Source organism: Tamandua tetradactyla, chromosome 6 (genome assembly GCF_023851605.1).
Source record: "Tamandua tetradactyla isolate mTamTet1 chromosome 6, mTamTet1.pri, whole genome shotgun sequence".
NCBI classification, from domain to species: Eukaryota; Metazoa; Chordata; class Mammalia; order Pilosa; family Myrmecophagidae; genus Tamandua; species Tamandua tetradactyla.
This window is the reverse complement of record NC_135332.1, coordinates 8,002,241-8,015,109: the sequence shown is the minus strand read 5'-3', so window position 1 is coordinate 8,015,109 and position 12,869 is coordinate 8,002,241. Positions and strand designations below refer to the sequence as shown.

The window sequence follows — 12,869 nt, the reverse complement described above, 5'->3', positions numbered from 1 at the left end:
TATCTATATCTATTTTTCCATCTATCTATCTATCTATCTATATCTATTTTTCCATCTAATCTATTTTATGAACATTTGAGAGCAGGTTTACATCTCATACTCACTAAACACATAATATTTTCAAGTACATTCTCTATGAACAAGGATATTCACTTAAGTAATCAGCTTAAGTGTAGTTACCAGGTTCAAGAAATTTAACACTGATAGAAAGCTTACATTCTGTATTTTCATTTTTTTCTTATGTCTCAATAATGTCCTTTTAAGCCTTTTCTCCTCCATTCTTAGATCCCATCTAGTATTTTATGTATTTCCATTTAATTATCATGATCTCTTTAGTGTTTCTTTCTTTTTTTTAACTTTAATCCCACGCCTCCCATTAGTTTACCACACGGTGGGATTAATCGCATTCACAATGCTGAAGTCCCTCACCATCATCCATTAACATGCATTATTTCATAATTTGTGAAACCAAACACATTATTTATAGCATATATATATATGGGATTGTAGATGCCCAGCATCACCCTACTTCCTTATAACATTCCAGTGTTCTGATAGGGAATCCTTCCTCCACTGTGTGGAGTCCTGGCAGGAGGACAATTTTTAGCTCTCACATTTCATATTCACCTTGTGGAAGCCAAGAGGCAATGCTACACAAATGGTGAGATCTTATGTCTACCATATCTCTTAACCTCTTCAATCTCTGCTTCCCAATATGAAAAATATGGGGGATTAGGCAACATGATTTCCACAAATCTTTTCATTGCACATTTTCATTTTTTAATAATCACTAAAGACACATGTCCTTTTAAAAAGTCATGCATGGGCGGGCCACAGTGGTTCAGCAGGCAAGAATGCTCGCCTGCCATGCCAGAGGACCCGGGTTCGATTCCTGGTGCCTGCCCATGTAAAAAAAAAAAAAAAAAGTCATGCAGTAGGAAAATAAACAGATCACTTCATGAATTAAGTTGAAATTATCAGCCAACATTTCTATGTAAAGCTGTGGAAATTTTTAATTATTTTAACCTAATTAAAAGAATTGCATATGATTGCTAAACACTGGACTAATTACATTTGAGTGGTCTGGAACTCCACAAGACTTCTTATTTCATTTGTTAAAGATTTACATCAGAATGATTTTAGGTACGTATTTCAATTCTAGTACATTTTAGAATATATATGTTTAACATCTGTGTCACAAGCTTCTCTAGGTAAACAGCACCAGCTTTTACTCTTCAGTGCCTGTTTGGGAAACAAGCAATAGGCTATTTGGAGGAGGCAGGTGTTTCCTTGCTAGTTAAATCATTTAGCCTAACCATTTCCTGATTTAACAGATTAGGATACATCATCAAACAAAGCCATTTAGTTTTACTACCTATCATTTGTTTGATGTTCAAAGATCTTAAGAGCAGGCAATAGCCACTGTAGATCAATAAAGACCATTAGATAATGTGTGTGCTTAAATTAGGGACAGCATCTGATGCTGATCGCTTACCTCAAAGACAAGCTAGAATGTTATGCTCCCGTGGTGCTGCTTTCTAACAGATTTGAGGAAATAATGTGATTCAGATGGCATTTCCTACTCCTGAACAGATATTCAGAACTAAGTTTTATACCAAAAGTTATTGAATGTGCACACCTGTAACACTGTCTAACAAACAAAAGCCCTCTACATCCCATTTAGCTATCCAGTTACACAGTCCAGAGCTACGCAAGATTTATGTCAGCTCTTTGAGCAGTCAAAAAGGGTATTCCCTGAGGGGGGTACAAGACATCAAATCTTCAAGGCTTGCGATCACAGCACGTTTAATAAAGGAAGAACAGATGTCAATTTAAAAGGGGGACATTATGGAATTAACTGTAAAACAAAGTGACAGTGCAACACTTTCTCCCAATATAAATAATGCTAGGAACACATACAATCTTCACCAATACTTATTTTTCTTTTAAAGATTACTATTACTTTACATATTTCTTCTTTACATTCAAAAAACATACTTTACTAGTAACTTTATTTAAAAGCTAGGTCAATGACACCTTGTGGGAAGGATAAAGCTTTGGTTAGAAAGTCTAACAAAATGCAATTTTTTGTCGCTGCCTAAAATCAAACAGAATAGGGATGGCCCGAGGTTGCTGGATAAAGATGAACTGAACTCTAACATTCCCTCTTTTCTAGGCACCCATCAGGGAGAGGGACTGATAGCAGATAACTGCATTTACTTGAAAAAGAGTGGTAGGAGAACTTTCTAGTTCTATCTCTTATGAAACAGCTTAGTAGGACATAGGTTAGAGATGGGAATACATTCTTTTAAAACTAGTAAGTGCATGTCTTTCTTCTTGCCCCCGCTCCTCTGCCTCAGAGGTAAACAGATACCATCTCTCAGGAAGAGGGCTGGCCACAGAGTATAGTGGAGCAGGGGGCTAGGAAGGTGTACCTTAGTGGTCGGGAAGTTAGAGATCAGCTCCAAAAAGGATGGTCAATGGACCAACAAGTACACCCAGAGGATCCAGATGCCTTACACAGTGGGAAGCAAGGCTTATGAAACACATGTTCTTTTGGTAAGTAAAATATTTTTGAAGCTCCATGGTTCAACAGTAGAAACCAAAGACATTCTTTATTTCAATGAAAGCAGTATTTCCCTCTCCTGTTTGGATATCATTATATAGACATGAAATATATTTAAGATCTTGCATTAAGCTATATTGAAACTGCAGCCATAAAAAAACTATTATAATTTTAATGAGCATATATGCAAGTCAATACATGTCAGCAGACATACTTTTCTAAATGACCAGAAACATTCTTCCTGGACATTAAGCCTCTGGAGGGCAGCATTTATGTCCAATTCATCCTCAGCCTATCCCCCTCTTACCTAGCACACGATATCTTGGCTCAATGTACGCATTTAATGAATATCTTCTGAATGACTATTTGGATAGATAAAATGTGGTGTCAGAAAGTGTTTTAGGAATTTTGTAATATGAACTATATTTAACTTGAACTTATTTCATTTGAATTAGTAGACGAGTTAGCCTCTGTCTCATTTTCCATGTTGAATGTATTTTATGAGTAGACTAAGTTTGTAAATGTTAGAAAAGCAAATAATACAAAAGCAGCAACAAAATCTTTGCTATTTCAACTATTTTTTACTTTCCATATGTCTTATAATAAACAATAATTTCAAGACTGAAGTTTCATAACCACAGATCTATAGAGTTTTGCACTTTACTGTTTAAGGTGTTAACAGCATACGAATAAAGCTCAAGTTATTGCTGATAACATGGGGCTCAACATATGTCAGAAGAAACACTCATTTTTCTAAATGACAAGAAACATTTATTAATCAGTTTTTTAAGTCATAGCCAATTATTTCTTTGTTTTATGCTTTTTGGTTATATTTAAAGTTCTATACAACAGAATATAAAATAATTCCGATCTGGAAGAACAAAAATATAATTTCAAAGTGTTATAATCAGAGGTTAACATAATAATATGCCTCACTAAGTAAATGTGAGAATTCAAGTGGTTGTTTCTAAGGCTGATATACTTAATAATTGAACCGAAGAAGCACTTTATAAACATGAAAAGTAAAGATGTAAAAACTAGCTGAAATAAACTTAGAAACAAATTAGTCATTAAATGCTAAAACATATGGCTTTATAAAATCAGCTATTATTAATCACTTCGTTGCTATCTTAAATATTTTATAGTTTCCTATAGCGTCCCATTAAGCTTATTACCTTTTTTTCATAAGTGTGTTTTAAATGACTTTTCTCCATTTGAAAGTTATTTTCTTGATCCTGTGAAGGAAAAATGTTTGTTTTTATTAGTACTACAAAAACTGGTAATAAAAATGAAATCAATCGGTTTGACTACAAACTTAATTTCAGAATTTTTTACATTATTGAGAGAGTCCTACTTACCTTATTGTCTAACCCATGAGTAGAAAGTTGAATAACTTTATACTATAGTACATAAACCTTACTTATCTGAAGATATTATTACTCTTAAAAGTACCTACTCTATAGTAAGAAGCTTTCTCACCTTTGAGATTAGGAGATTGCCTTAAAATGACCAATTGAAGCATACGGAAATGATAAATTTGATGTTCTTTATTAAGATTTATAACAATGCCTCATACATTGAGAAAGGAAATATTTAAAAGATGCAAAAGAGATAGAAGCAGATAGAAATGATAAAGACTGTTACACAATCATTTAAAAGGGGGAACATTATTCTAAAATAATAACAGATTTATAAGGTTCATATTTTAAACTAATCTCAAAAATGATTATTCAAATTAAAATTATTATTCTGTATGTTCTCTATCCCTTTAGTATCTGCCTTTATTAGTTAAAATGAATAAGGTGAAAGATGATAAAATGCAATAAAAGAATAAAAAATGGCTATTTCTACTTCTGAGTTTTCTGTTGAATCATTTATACATATAAACTAATAAAAGGAAAGGGGAGTGTCCATCATTGGTGTTCTGTATAAAAATACAGGCCTCTCACCCTTAGTTGTTGCTTTCTTTGATGTTCTGACTCCTGTGACTGCTGTTTTAATTGACAGATGTTTTGTTCTAATTCTTTAATCATACCAGATGCCTACAAGGATCATAAGAAGAATTAAAAGACAGAATAATAATTTTTGTGCCATCCTATAACTTCTGGTAGAATAAATTTACCTTTTTTTCTTGAAAGTTCAATCAGAATCAAAATAATCTAAATAGCTGAATGAAAAATGTTTTAAAAGAAAGCACAAAATCAACCTATTAAAATAAAAATGTAAATCAAATTTTTCATAGCATTTAATGTTATGAAAATATTAACACTGATGAAAAATACTAGATTTACAGAAAACTTTTAAACTTTCATTTTAATACCAAATCCACTGGAACATTTAATTCGTGAAATATCAAGTAACTGACTACCTCAGAACTAGAGGCACAGGCTTCTCTCTTAGGGGAAAATGTCAATTATCTGACACACAAGTGTGTGCAGCAGAGGGTGCACAGGGTTCATACGTGTGCATGTGACAAACAAAACCTAAATCAGAACAAAGATTTCAAAGCGGTAATAATACTATATATATATTTACTCTACAAAGTGTATTATTAACACAGTTGAGCATATCTTCTCAGATTTTTATGTTTCCACCTCTAAGAACTATGGTACTTGAAAGGATTAAAGTGCTTCCTTAATATGCTTTGTGAATCACAGCAGAATTCAGTTTAATTAAATACTTACATTATCCTGTACATTAGGCATTTAGCATTTTTAAAGCCAATAAAAATTTTTGAAGATACAGTTATTTCAAAAATAAAACAAAACTGAGACTAATTTCAAATACCCAATAGTTAGGTCCTACCTGGCTCTCTATGTCTACACACCAAATAAAGTAAAAATGACTTTCTGCAGATATAGCTACCAGTATATATAATACCTTAGAAGCCGAAAGAGCATATTCTTGTTTTAGTAAGTTTATATCAGCATCATATTGGGTCTGTAATAATTTCATCTTTTGCTCATAATCATTTATAAGAAACTCTTTCTCTTTATGCAGAGTGTTGCACCTAAAAGCAATAAAAAATAAAAGACCTCCATTATTCTTAGACTCAATCTCTAAAATAAAATTTTTTAAATCGAAATATACTCTCTTTCAGCATTTCAAAAAGTGTCCACACTTTGGTTGACCTTTTTAAAACATTATGTTCATATGTTAAAGGGGCTTTAAAAAAACTTTTAAAAAAACCCAGCATAATATAGTTGGAAACCTCCAAAGGTGGAGAATGCACAAGGTGTTATTAATTTATGTTCAATAATCAGTACTCTGACTTCAGACAATACCTTGCCTTTACTTCTTGCAATTCACTACATGTTATCTGGCAACATCTCTCAAGTTCCAATTTTTCTTGAATTAGTTTTTGTCTCTGTAAATTACTGTTCTCTGCTTCTCCAGTCAGCTGCTGGACTCGGGCCTCCAGTTCTTTGACCATCTGGTTCTAAAAGAATATAGGTCACTGTTAAGAAAACCTCTGATTGACTTTGTAACACTTCTTTATCATTAAATAGCCTGAAGAAAATACATGACCTTCAGGAGATAGAAATGATAAAAAATCAAATGCAGCATAAACCACAATAGCAAAAATTAAATCAAACTTCTAAATTACCAAGTCTTAAAAAGAAATAAAGAATGCTTTCTACTATAAAAGTAAGACCATTCATTCATTAAACAGATACTTACTGAGTACTATTCCATGATTTAGGAATATAGCAGTAAATCAGAGAGATAAAGTCCCTTTCTTATTCTGTTGGGCTCTGCATAAGTTTAGATTTGTTAGGTGGGTACTCAGCAGTGTTCTTTGCTCTTCATTTGAAGTTTTACAAACATTTTTTTTTTAATTATAAAAAGAATGTAATAATATTTTTAAAAGGAAATGCATAATCCCAATATTTTAACAGAACAACAATAATCACATAATGCATTGAAATATTACACTACATAGTTGCAATGTTAATACACAAAATATTCATTCCTGCTTTTTTCCCTTAATATTTTTTAGGAAACACTTCTCCATTTTCTAAACTTCAAAATTATCACTTTACTAAATCATTTCCCTATTAGCTGATATTTAAGTTATTTTGAATTCTCACCTTTATAGGGCTGCAATTTAAAAGTTGGATGAAGGTATTTATGACTTTTAAGTACTTTATCTAAAATTAGGGTAAACAAGTATTAACTGCAGAGACATAACTTAATTTTGGCTCTAATAATTAGTCATCAGTAAATGTGAATAATTGGAAAAGATTAATAAGATGTTACAATTAATTTCCCTTTTATGCTCTTTAGAAGATATACTTTAAAAATAATATTAAACATTAAATAATATTACAAGTCTGACATTCTTTCTTTTTCATTAAAATATGTAGTAGGTATATAATTTAAATTTTGCTGCAACAGCTTCCAAATCTGTAACATGGAGATAATTATATTTAACTAAAGCATGGTATATAGATTCACTATTAAAATATATACAATTCCTGGCTCAGAGCTTTTCTGATGCTCTGATTTCTTCTCCATGCATCCTATTCACTTTGTTTCTTTATTAATGATTCCTCTGCTTTAGTAGTTCATTTCAGAAGATAGTGTTAACTTTATAATATGAATCCTAAACTTCCCTAGTATCCTGAGTATTAATTAATTGGAAGAAACATAGAGTAAACTATATCTCTTGCCTTCCAGTTTTAAATGGTGGAGTAAAGATGATTTGTATCCCTTCTTCTTTTGGAAATTACTAAAAAGAGCCAAGAAGTACTTGAAACAGAAATGCAAACTTCACCTTAAGCCCTAAGAGTGGGATTTCTACCTCTGGCTATGATGCAGTAGTTTGCAGCAGACCACACTCCCACTGAGAACAAAAAGGTACAAAAAACATCTGTTTGAAGGCAATAGAGAGCGTCCAAGGCAGCCAGAACTTAAAGAATCAAGACATAATGGATTCAGAGGAAGAAACTTCAGAAAGATGATTCAACAGTCTGTAAGCTGCCTTTATTCCTGGAGGCATTTTCCAAATCTTAGAAGAGGAGAGTGGTACAGAGAAATCAAAGCAGAGGGTGCTCAAGGCATCCAGGACTTCAGGAACCAAGATTCCTGAGATTACAGAGGCATAGAGAAGTGAGCTCCACACAAGCAATTTTCTCAATGCATTTGCCAATTTCTTACCATGCACCACGACAGAGGCCAGGAAACCAAGGGAAAAATCTGAAAAGCAGAACAGAGTTTCAGCAGTATCATTCTACTTAAGAAATTAGAGATTCTCCAAGGAGACTGGCCCCTCATAATACTACAGTCTAAAAGTCAGGACTTGTGGTCTACAACTAGGAATAAAAGTGAACAAAATATAGGCCAAGCCTAACAAAGACTAAAACCTAGCCTCCAATCACTTTAATCCCTGACTAGTAAGATAATTTGTCCCCACACTAGTTGCCTCTCAGAGTTTAAGACATACACTCTCTGAATGAAGATACCATTATATAGATAATTTATTATTTTCACACACAATGTCTGACACACAATCAGAAGACACCAGACATACTAAGACACAGAACTAGGAGACAGGAGGAAAAAAAAAGTAGAGATAGTCCAGATATTGAAATTTAAAAACCTTTTATCCTGACCCATAATATATTAGGAAAGCCTGCAAAATTCAATGGCAATAAAATAGAAATGCAATAATACTCCTAGAGAAGATAAGCCATGGCTATAGATCATAGAAATTAGCATCAGAACAATTATCAGAACTAACAGGCAAAAAATCATTTTGTTTGTATCTATGATAACAGATGCACTATAGCTTCTCTGAAACCAATCCTGCATGAAGAAAAAGTAGGAAAGGCAGACCTCCATGTAAACATCATATAAACCATATTTACAAGAAGCAATCTATGGCTGAGGTAGATTAAAAGAGAGAGACTATAGTATGAGCAGCCTTGCAATGGTCTACATTGGTGGGCTACAGAGTAATAAATACTAAAATAATTCAGTCGCATACAATCCTTCATGGTACGAGACTCCCTGATAACATGAAACTTGGCTCTGGCCCTAAATACCCAGAAACATTTTTTTAATAACTGGCCCAGAAAAATGAGCAATAAAAAAAAAATTCCAACAAAGAACTATACAAATATACAGTAAGGGAATTGGAGGAGATGCAGAAAAAACAAAATGCAAATAAAAAACATTTACAGAAAAAAAATTAACATGACAGATTAAAAACCACATGAAATGTATCCTAAGGAATCTGTTTCAAAATACAGTTGATCCTTATTATTCATGGATTCTCCATTGGTGAATCTGTCTACTCACTAAAATGTTTTTGTAACCCCAAAACAATTACTCTCAGCACTTTCATGGTAATTCACAAACATGCAGAGATCAATGAGAAATCTTAGCCACCCAACACATACATTCCAAGCCAAGGTCAAAGAAAGCAATACTCAGCCTTCTCCTTTCAGCTCTCATACTGTAAATAAGTATGATTCTTGCAGTATACTTAGTGCCACATTTTTTGCCTCTTTGTCCTTTCTTCTGGTGATTTCTCTGTTAAAATGACTCACAAGTATAGTGCTGAAGTGCCTTCTAGAGTGTTCCTAAGCAAAGGAGGCTGTGATAAGCCTAATGAAGAAAATACATATACTAAGTAAATTTAGTTCAGACATGAGTTATAGTGCTGTTGGCTCTGAGTTCAATGTTGATAAACCAACAATATATATTAAATAAAGTGTCTTTACATAGGAACACACATAAAACAAGATTATATATTTATCAGTTGGTGAAAAAGATGTGAGCAGAGGCTCACAGTACCCTATAGCTGTACTTCCCCTAACAGCAATGGTTCAGTGTTCTTTATTTGGTATTTGCAGTGACTTTATAGAACACAATATCCATAAATAATGAGAATGAGTTTATTAAAAATGATTACATCCATGAAAATGTAACAAACCTTACCTCTATTTACAATTTGTTAAAAAATATAACTCAATGGGCGGGTTACAGAGGCTCACTGGAAGAGTTCTCGCCTGTCATGCCAGAGACCCGGGTTAGTTTCCCGGTGCCTGCCTATGCATAAATAAATAAATAAATAATAATAAATAAAAATAACTCAAGTAAACTATAGCTAAAGAAGGCAATAAAATGTGAGTACACAGATCTCAGGAAAAGAAAAAAGAAACATCATGAAAATAAAAGTGACAATGAAAACAGCTCAAATAAAAGAGTACATTTGGGGATAAGCAGTATGAAATAAGAAGAGAAGTTCTGTGGAAAGCCAGCAAAATAAAAAGTGGAATGAGCAACAGTAAAACAAAAAAGCAAACAACAGATACAGATAAGAGAGAAAGGAGCTCAGCATTCACATAGTTGGTATAAATGAGGAACAGAACTAAAATGGAAAAGCAGGAAAAAATATTAAAAGTCATTCCACAAGAAAATTTTACAATAAAAAGAATAACAAGAGAATACAATAAAAAACTGACACAGAATGAGCAATGAATGCCAAGGCATATGGTAATTTATGAGATTTCAAGAAAAGGATCCTTCTCCAACATTCATCAAACGTATCATCCTCCTGCTCAACACACTCCAGTGGCTTTTCAGAGTAAAATCCATAGTGACTATCATGGCCTCTCTGATCCTGCTAGTCTTCCCTCATATACTGCACTCTAGCCACACTGGCCTTATTGTTGTTTCTCAAAGTCATAAACAAGTACAAATAAAGAAGCTCAGGTACCAGAACTAGGAGAGATTAAGAGAACCAGTCTAGTAACAAAGATAATTTGACTTGAGTCACCTGAACATGAACTGTTGCTATCCAAATTTCCTCTTAAAAACAGAGGGATGATTTCAAAATCTGAGGAAATATTGGTGCCAATAAGTCAGAGATGAAACAGTTTGTAAGGAGGTATTGGAAGCAGAGATAAAGAGAGGTCCTAACAGTTAAGAAGAAAAAAAAAGGCATCTGCCTCATGTGAATGAGTTCAAGCACCACAAACCAAGTTAACGATAGCCTATAGATGATGCTGGAAATACTAATCAATTAGATCACATAATCAGAGATCAATGAAGAATAAATGATCACCAGAAATACCCCAATGGCTCTTCGTTTTTACACATTATATAGACATCGTTTTTAGTTTACAGTATTTTGGAGTGGCTGGAGGGAAGTACTTGAAAGTGCTGAACTGTGTTCCAGTAGCCTTGATTCTTGAAGAAGATTGTATAACTACATAGCTTTTACAATATGACTGTGTGAATGTGAAAATCATATGGCTGATGCGCCTTTTATTCAGAGTATGGACATATGAGTAAAGAAAAAATAAGGATAAAGAATAAATAAATAATAAGGGAAGATAAAGGGTAAAAATTGGGTAGACTGAAATACTGTTAGTCAATGAGAGGACGGGTAAGGGATATGGGATGTATGAGTTTTTTCTTTTTCGGGAGTGATGCAAATGTTCTAAAAATGATCGTGGTGAAGAATACACAACTATGTGATGATATTGTGAATCACTGTATAATATGGTTGGACTGTATGTGTGTGGATATTTCACAATAAAAATACATATTTGTAAAGTTACAATGGATTAAAATAATTTCTTTTTCTTTGAAAGGGTATATAAATTGATAGATAATGGGTGAAGGGATGAGATGAATTTATGTGGATTTCTAAAATTTCTAAAGGACATTTATTTTAGAAGGTTTCTCGATTTCTGAGAGAACTAAGTGGAGAAATATGGGCTAGATGACCCCTAATTTAGGGAATGAATAACCAGGAGAACAAAAGTTTAACAAAGATATTAATTATTGTATTGCCATTACTTGAAGAGAGCTAAGTAATGTACAGTACAGGGCTAAAGACATATCTCTATGCTATAAAAGCTTTTATTAATTATATGAACAGAGTAATTAATAATATCTGATCAAAACTGTAAAAGAGATTCAAAGAAATCAAAATTAGACAAGATAGGCCCTGATCAAGAAGATGGAGTGAGACACTTGAGGGCTCCATCTCCTCAAAGAAGCTTTTAATAACCAGGAAGATCTAACAGAAACATCTTTCTCAAAGCTCCAGAAAACAGATAAAGGATTATAGTAATAGGGCAAGCTCCAAATCAAGAAAAAGACTACCTAAAAGCAGTTAGAACTTGTGGTACCCAGGCTGGCCCCACCCACCTCACCTGCTGGATATGGAGTGGGACTGTGCTCCCAATGTGGGTCTCTGGTCCCAGTTCCAGAGGGAGCAGAGTCCCTCTCATACACATACTGGGAGCATGTATGACTGGTCAATCTGTCTGGTTGCGGCCTGAGGAATTCCCTATACCAGAACTTGACATGCATTTAGAACATAGCTCACAGAGCTCTCCTATAGAACACTGTGGGAGAACAGTCAACTGTCTGCCTGGCGCAAAGGATGGCTGGCTGTAGGATATACAGTTTAGTATGGGACTATGTGAAAATCGTATCCTAGGGAAGAGGGAACATTCATGTCCCCATAAACAGGGAAAGTGCAGGAGTCCTGAGGGCCACATGTCCATGCTCAAGATAAGACATATGCACAGTAAAGCCTGCCTACACTTTAGCCTAGAACTATTCCCTAAACTCACTGTATGGATAAGCCCTGAAAGAGAAGATGAGTACAAATCAATCTGTAAGGATTTGGAGTGGTGTTTTCTATTTTTTTCCTCTTTTTTTTTTGTTAGCTCTTGGCATTTAAGAAAAGCTGACCTAACACTGGACACAAAGCTTAAGGAACAAACATCTCAGAGTCTACGGTCCCATGATAACACATGAAATTAATAAAATGTACACGTTTCAAGAAAAGGTTACAATACATACAGAGAAACAAGGAATGGCCCAGCCAAAGGAAAAGATTAAAGCATTAGATGCTGTTCTAGTTTGAAAGCTGCCAGAATGTGATATACCAGAAACAGAACACTTTCAAAAAGGGGAATTTATTAAGTTGCAAGTTTACAGTTGAAAATGTCCAAATTAAAGCAAGGCTATAGAAATGTCCAATCTAAGGCATCCAGGGAAAGATAACCTTGGTTCAAGAAGGCTGATGATGTTCAGGGCTTCCCTCTCAACTGGAAAGGCACATGGAGAACATGGGATGTCTGCTAGCTTTCTCTCCAGGCTTCTTATTTCATGAAGCTCCCCCGAAGGTTTTTTTCTTCTCCATCTCCAAAGTTCTCTGGCTGTGTAGGCTCTAAAGGTTTTTAAAACATGGTTCCCTCGAAAATGGCTCCAGTAAACAACCCCATCTTGAATAGTTAGAGATGCATCTCCATGGAAACCATGTAATCAAAAG

The 12,869-nt window shown here is 34.0% G+C and overlaps 1 protein-coding gene across 5 annotated transcripts in view; it reads right to left on the bottom strand.

Moving 5' to 3' along the window:
- CEP112 (centrosomal protein 112) overlaps nucleotides 1-12,869 on the bottom strand; it is a 587,527-nt gene that overhangs the window by 370,349 nt on the left and 204,309 nt on the right. For all 5 annotated transcript variants that reach the window (XM_077163631.1, XM_077163632.1, XM_077163630.1 and 2 more), the window contains 4 exons: nucleotides 5,851-6,005; nucleotides 5,447-5,576; nucleotides 4,516-4,608; nucleotides 3,742-3,801 (listed from right to left, as the gene is read on the bottom strand). In XM_077163631.1, the coding sequence (XP_077019746.1) occupies nucleotides 3,742-3,801; nucleotides 4,516-4,608; nucleotides 5,447-5,576; nucleotides 5,851-6,005 (438 nt within the window). The remainder of the gene's footprint in view (nucleotides 1-3,741; nucleotides 3,802-4,515; nucleotides 4,609-5,446; nucleotides 5,577-5,850; nucleotides 6,006-12,869) is intronic.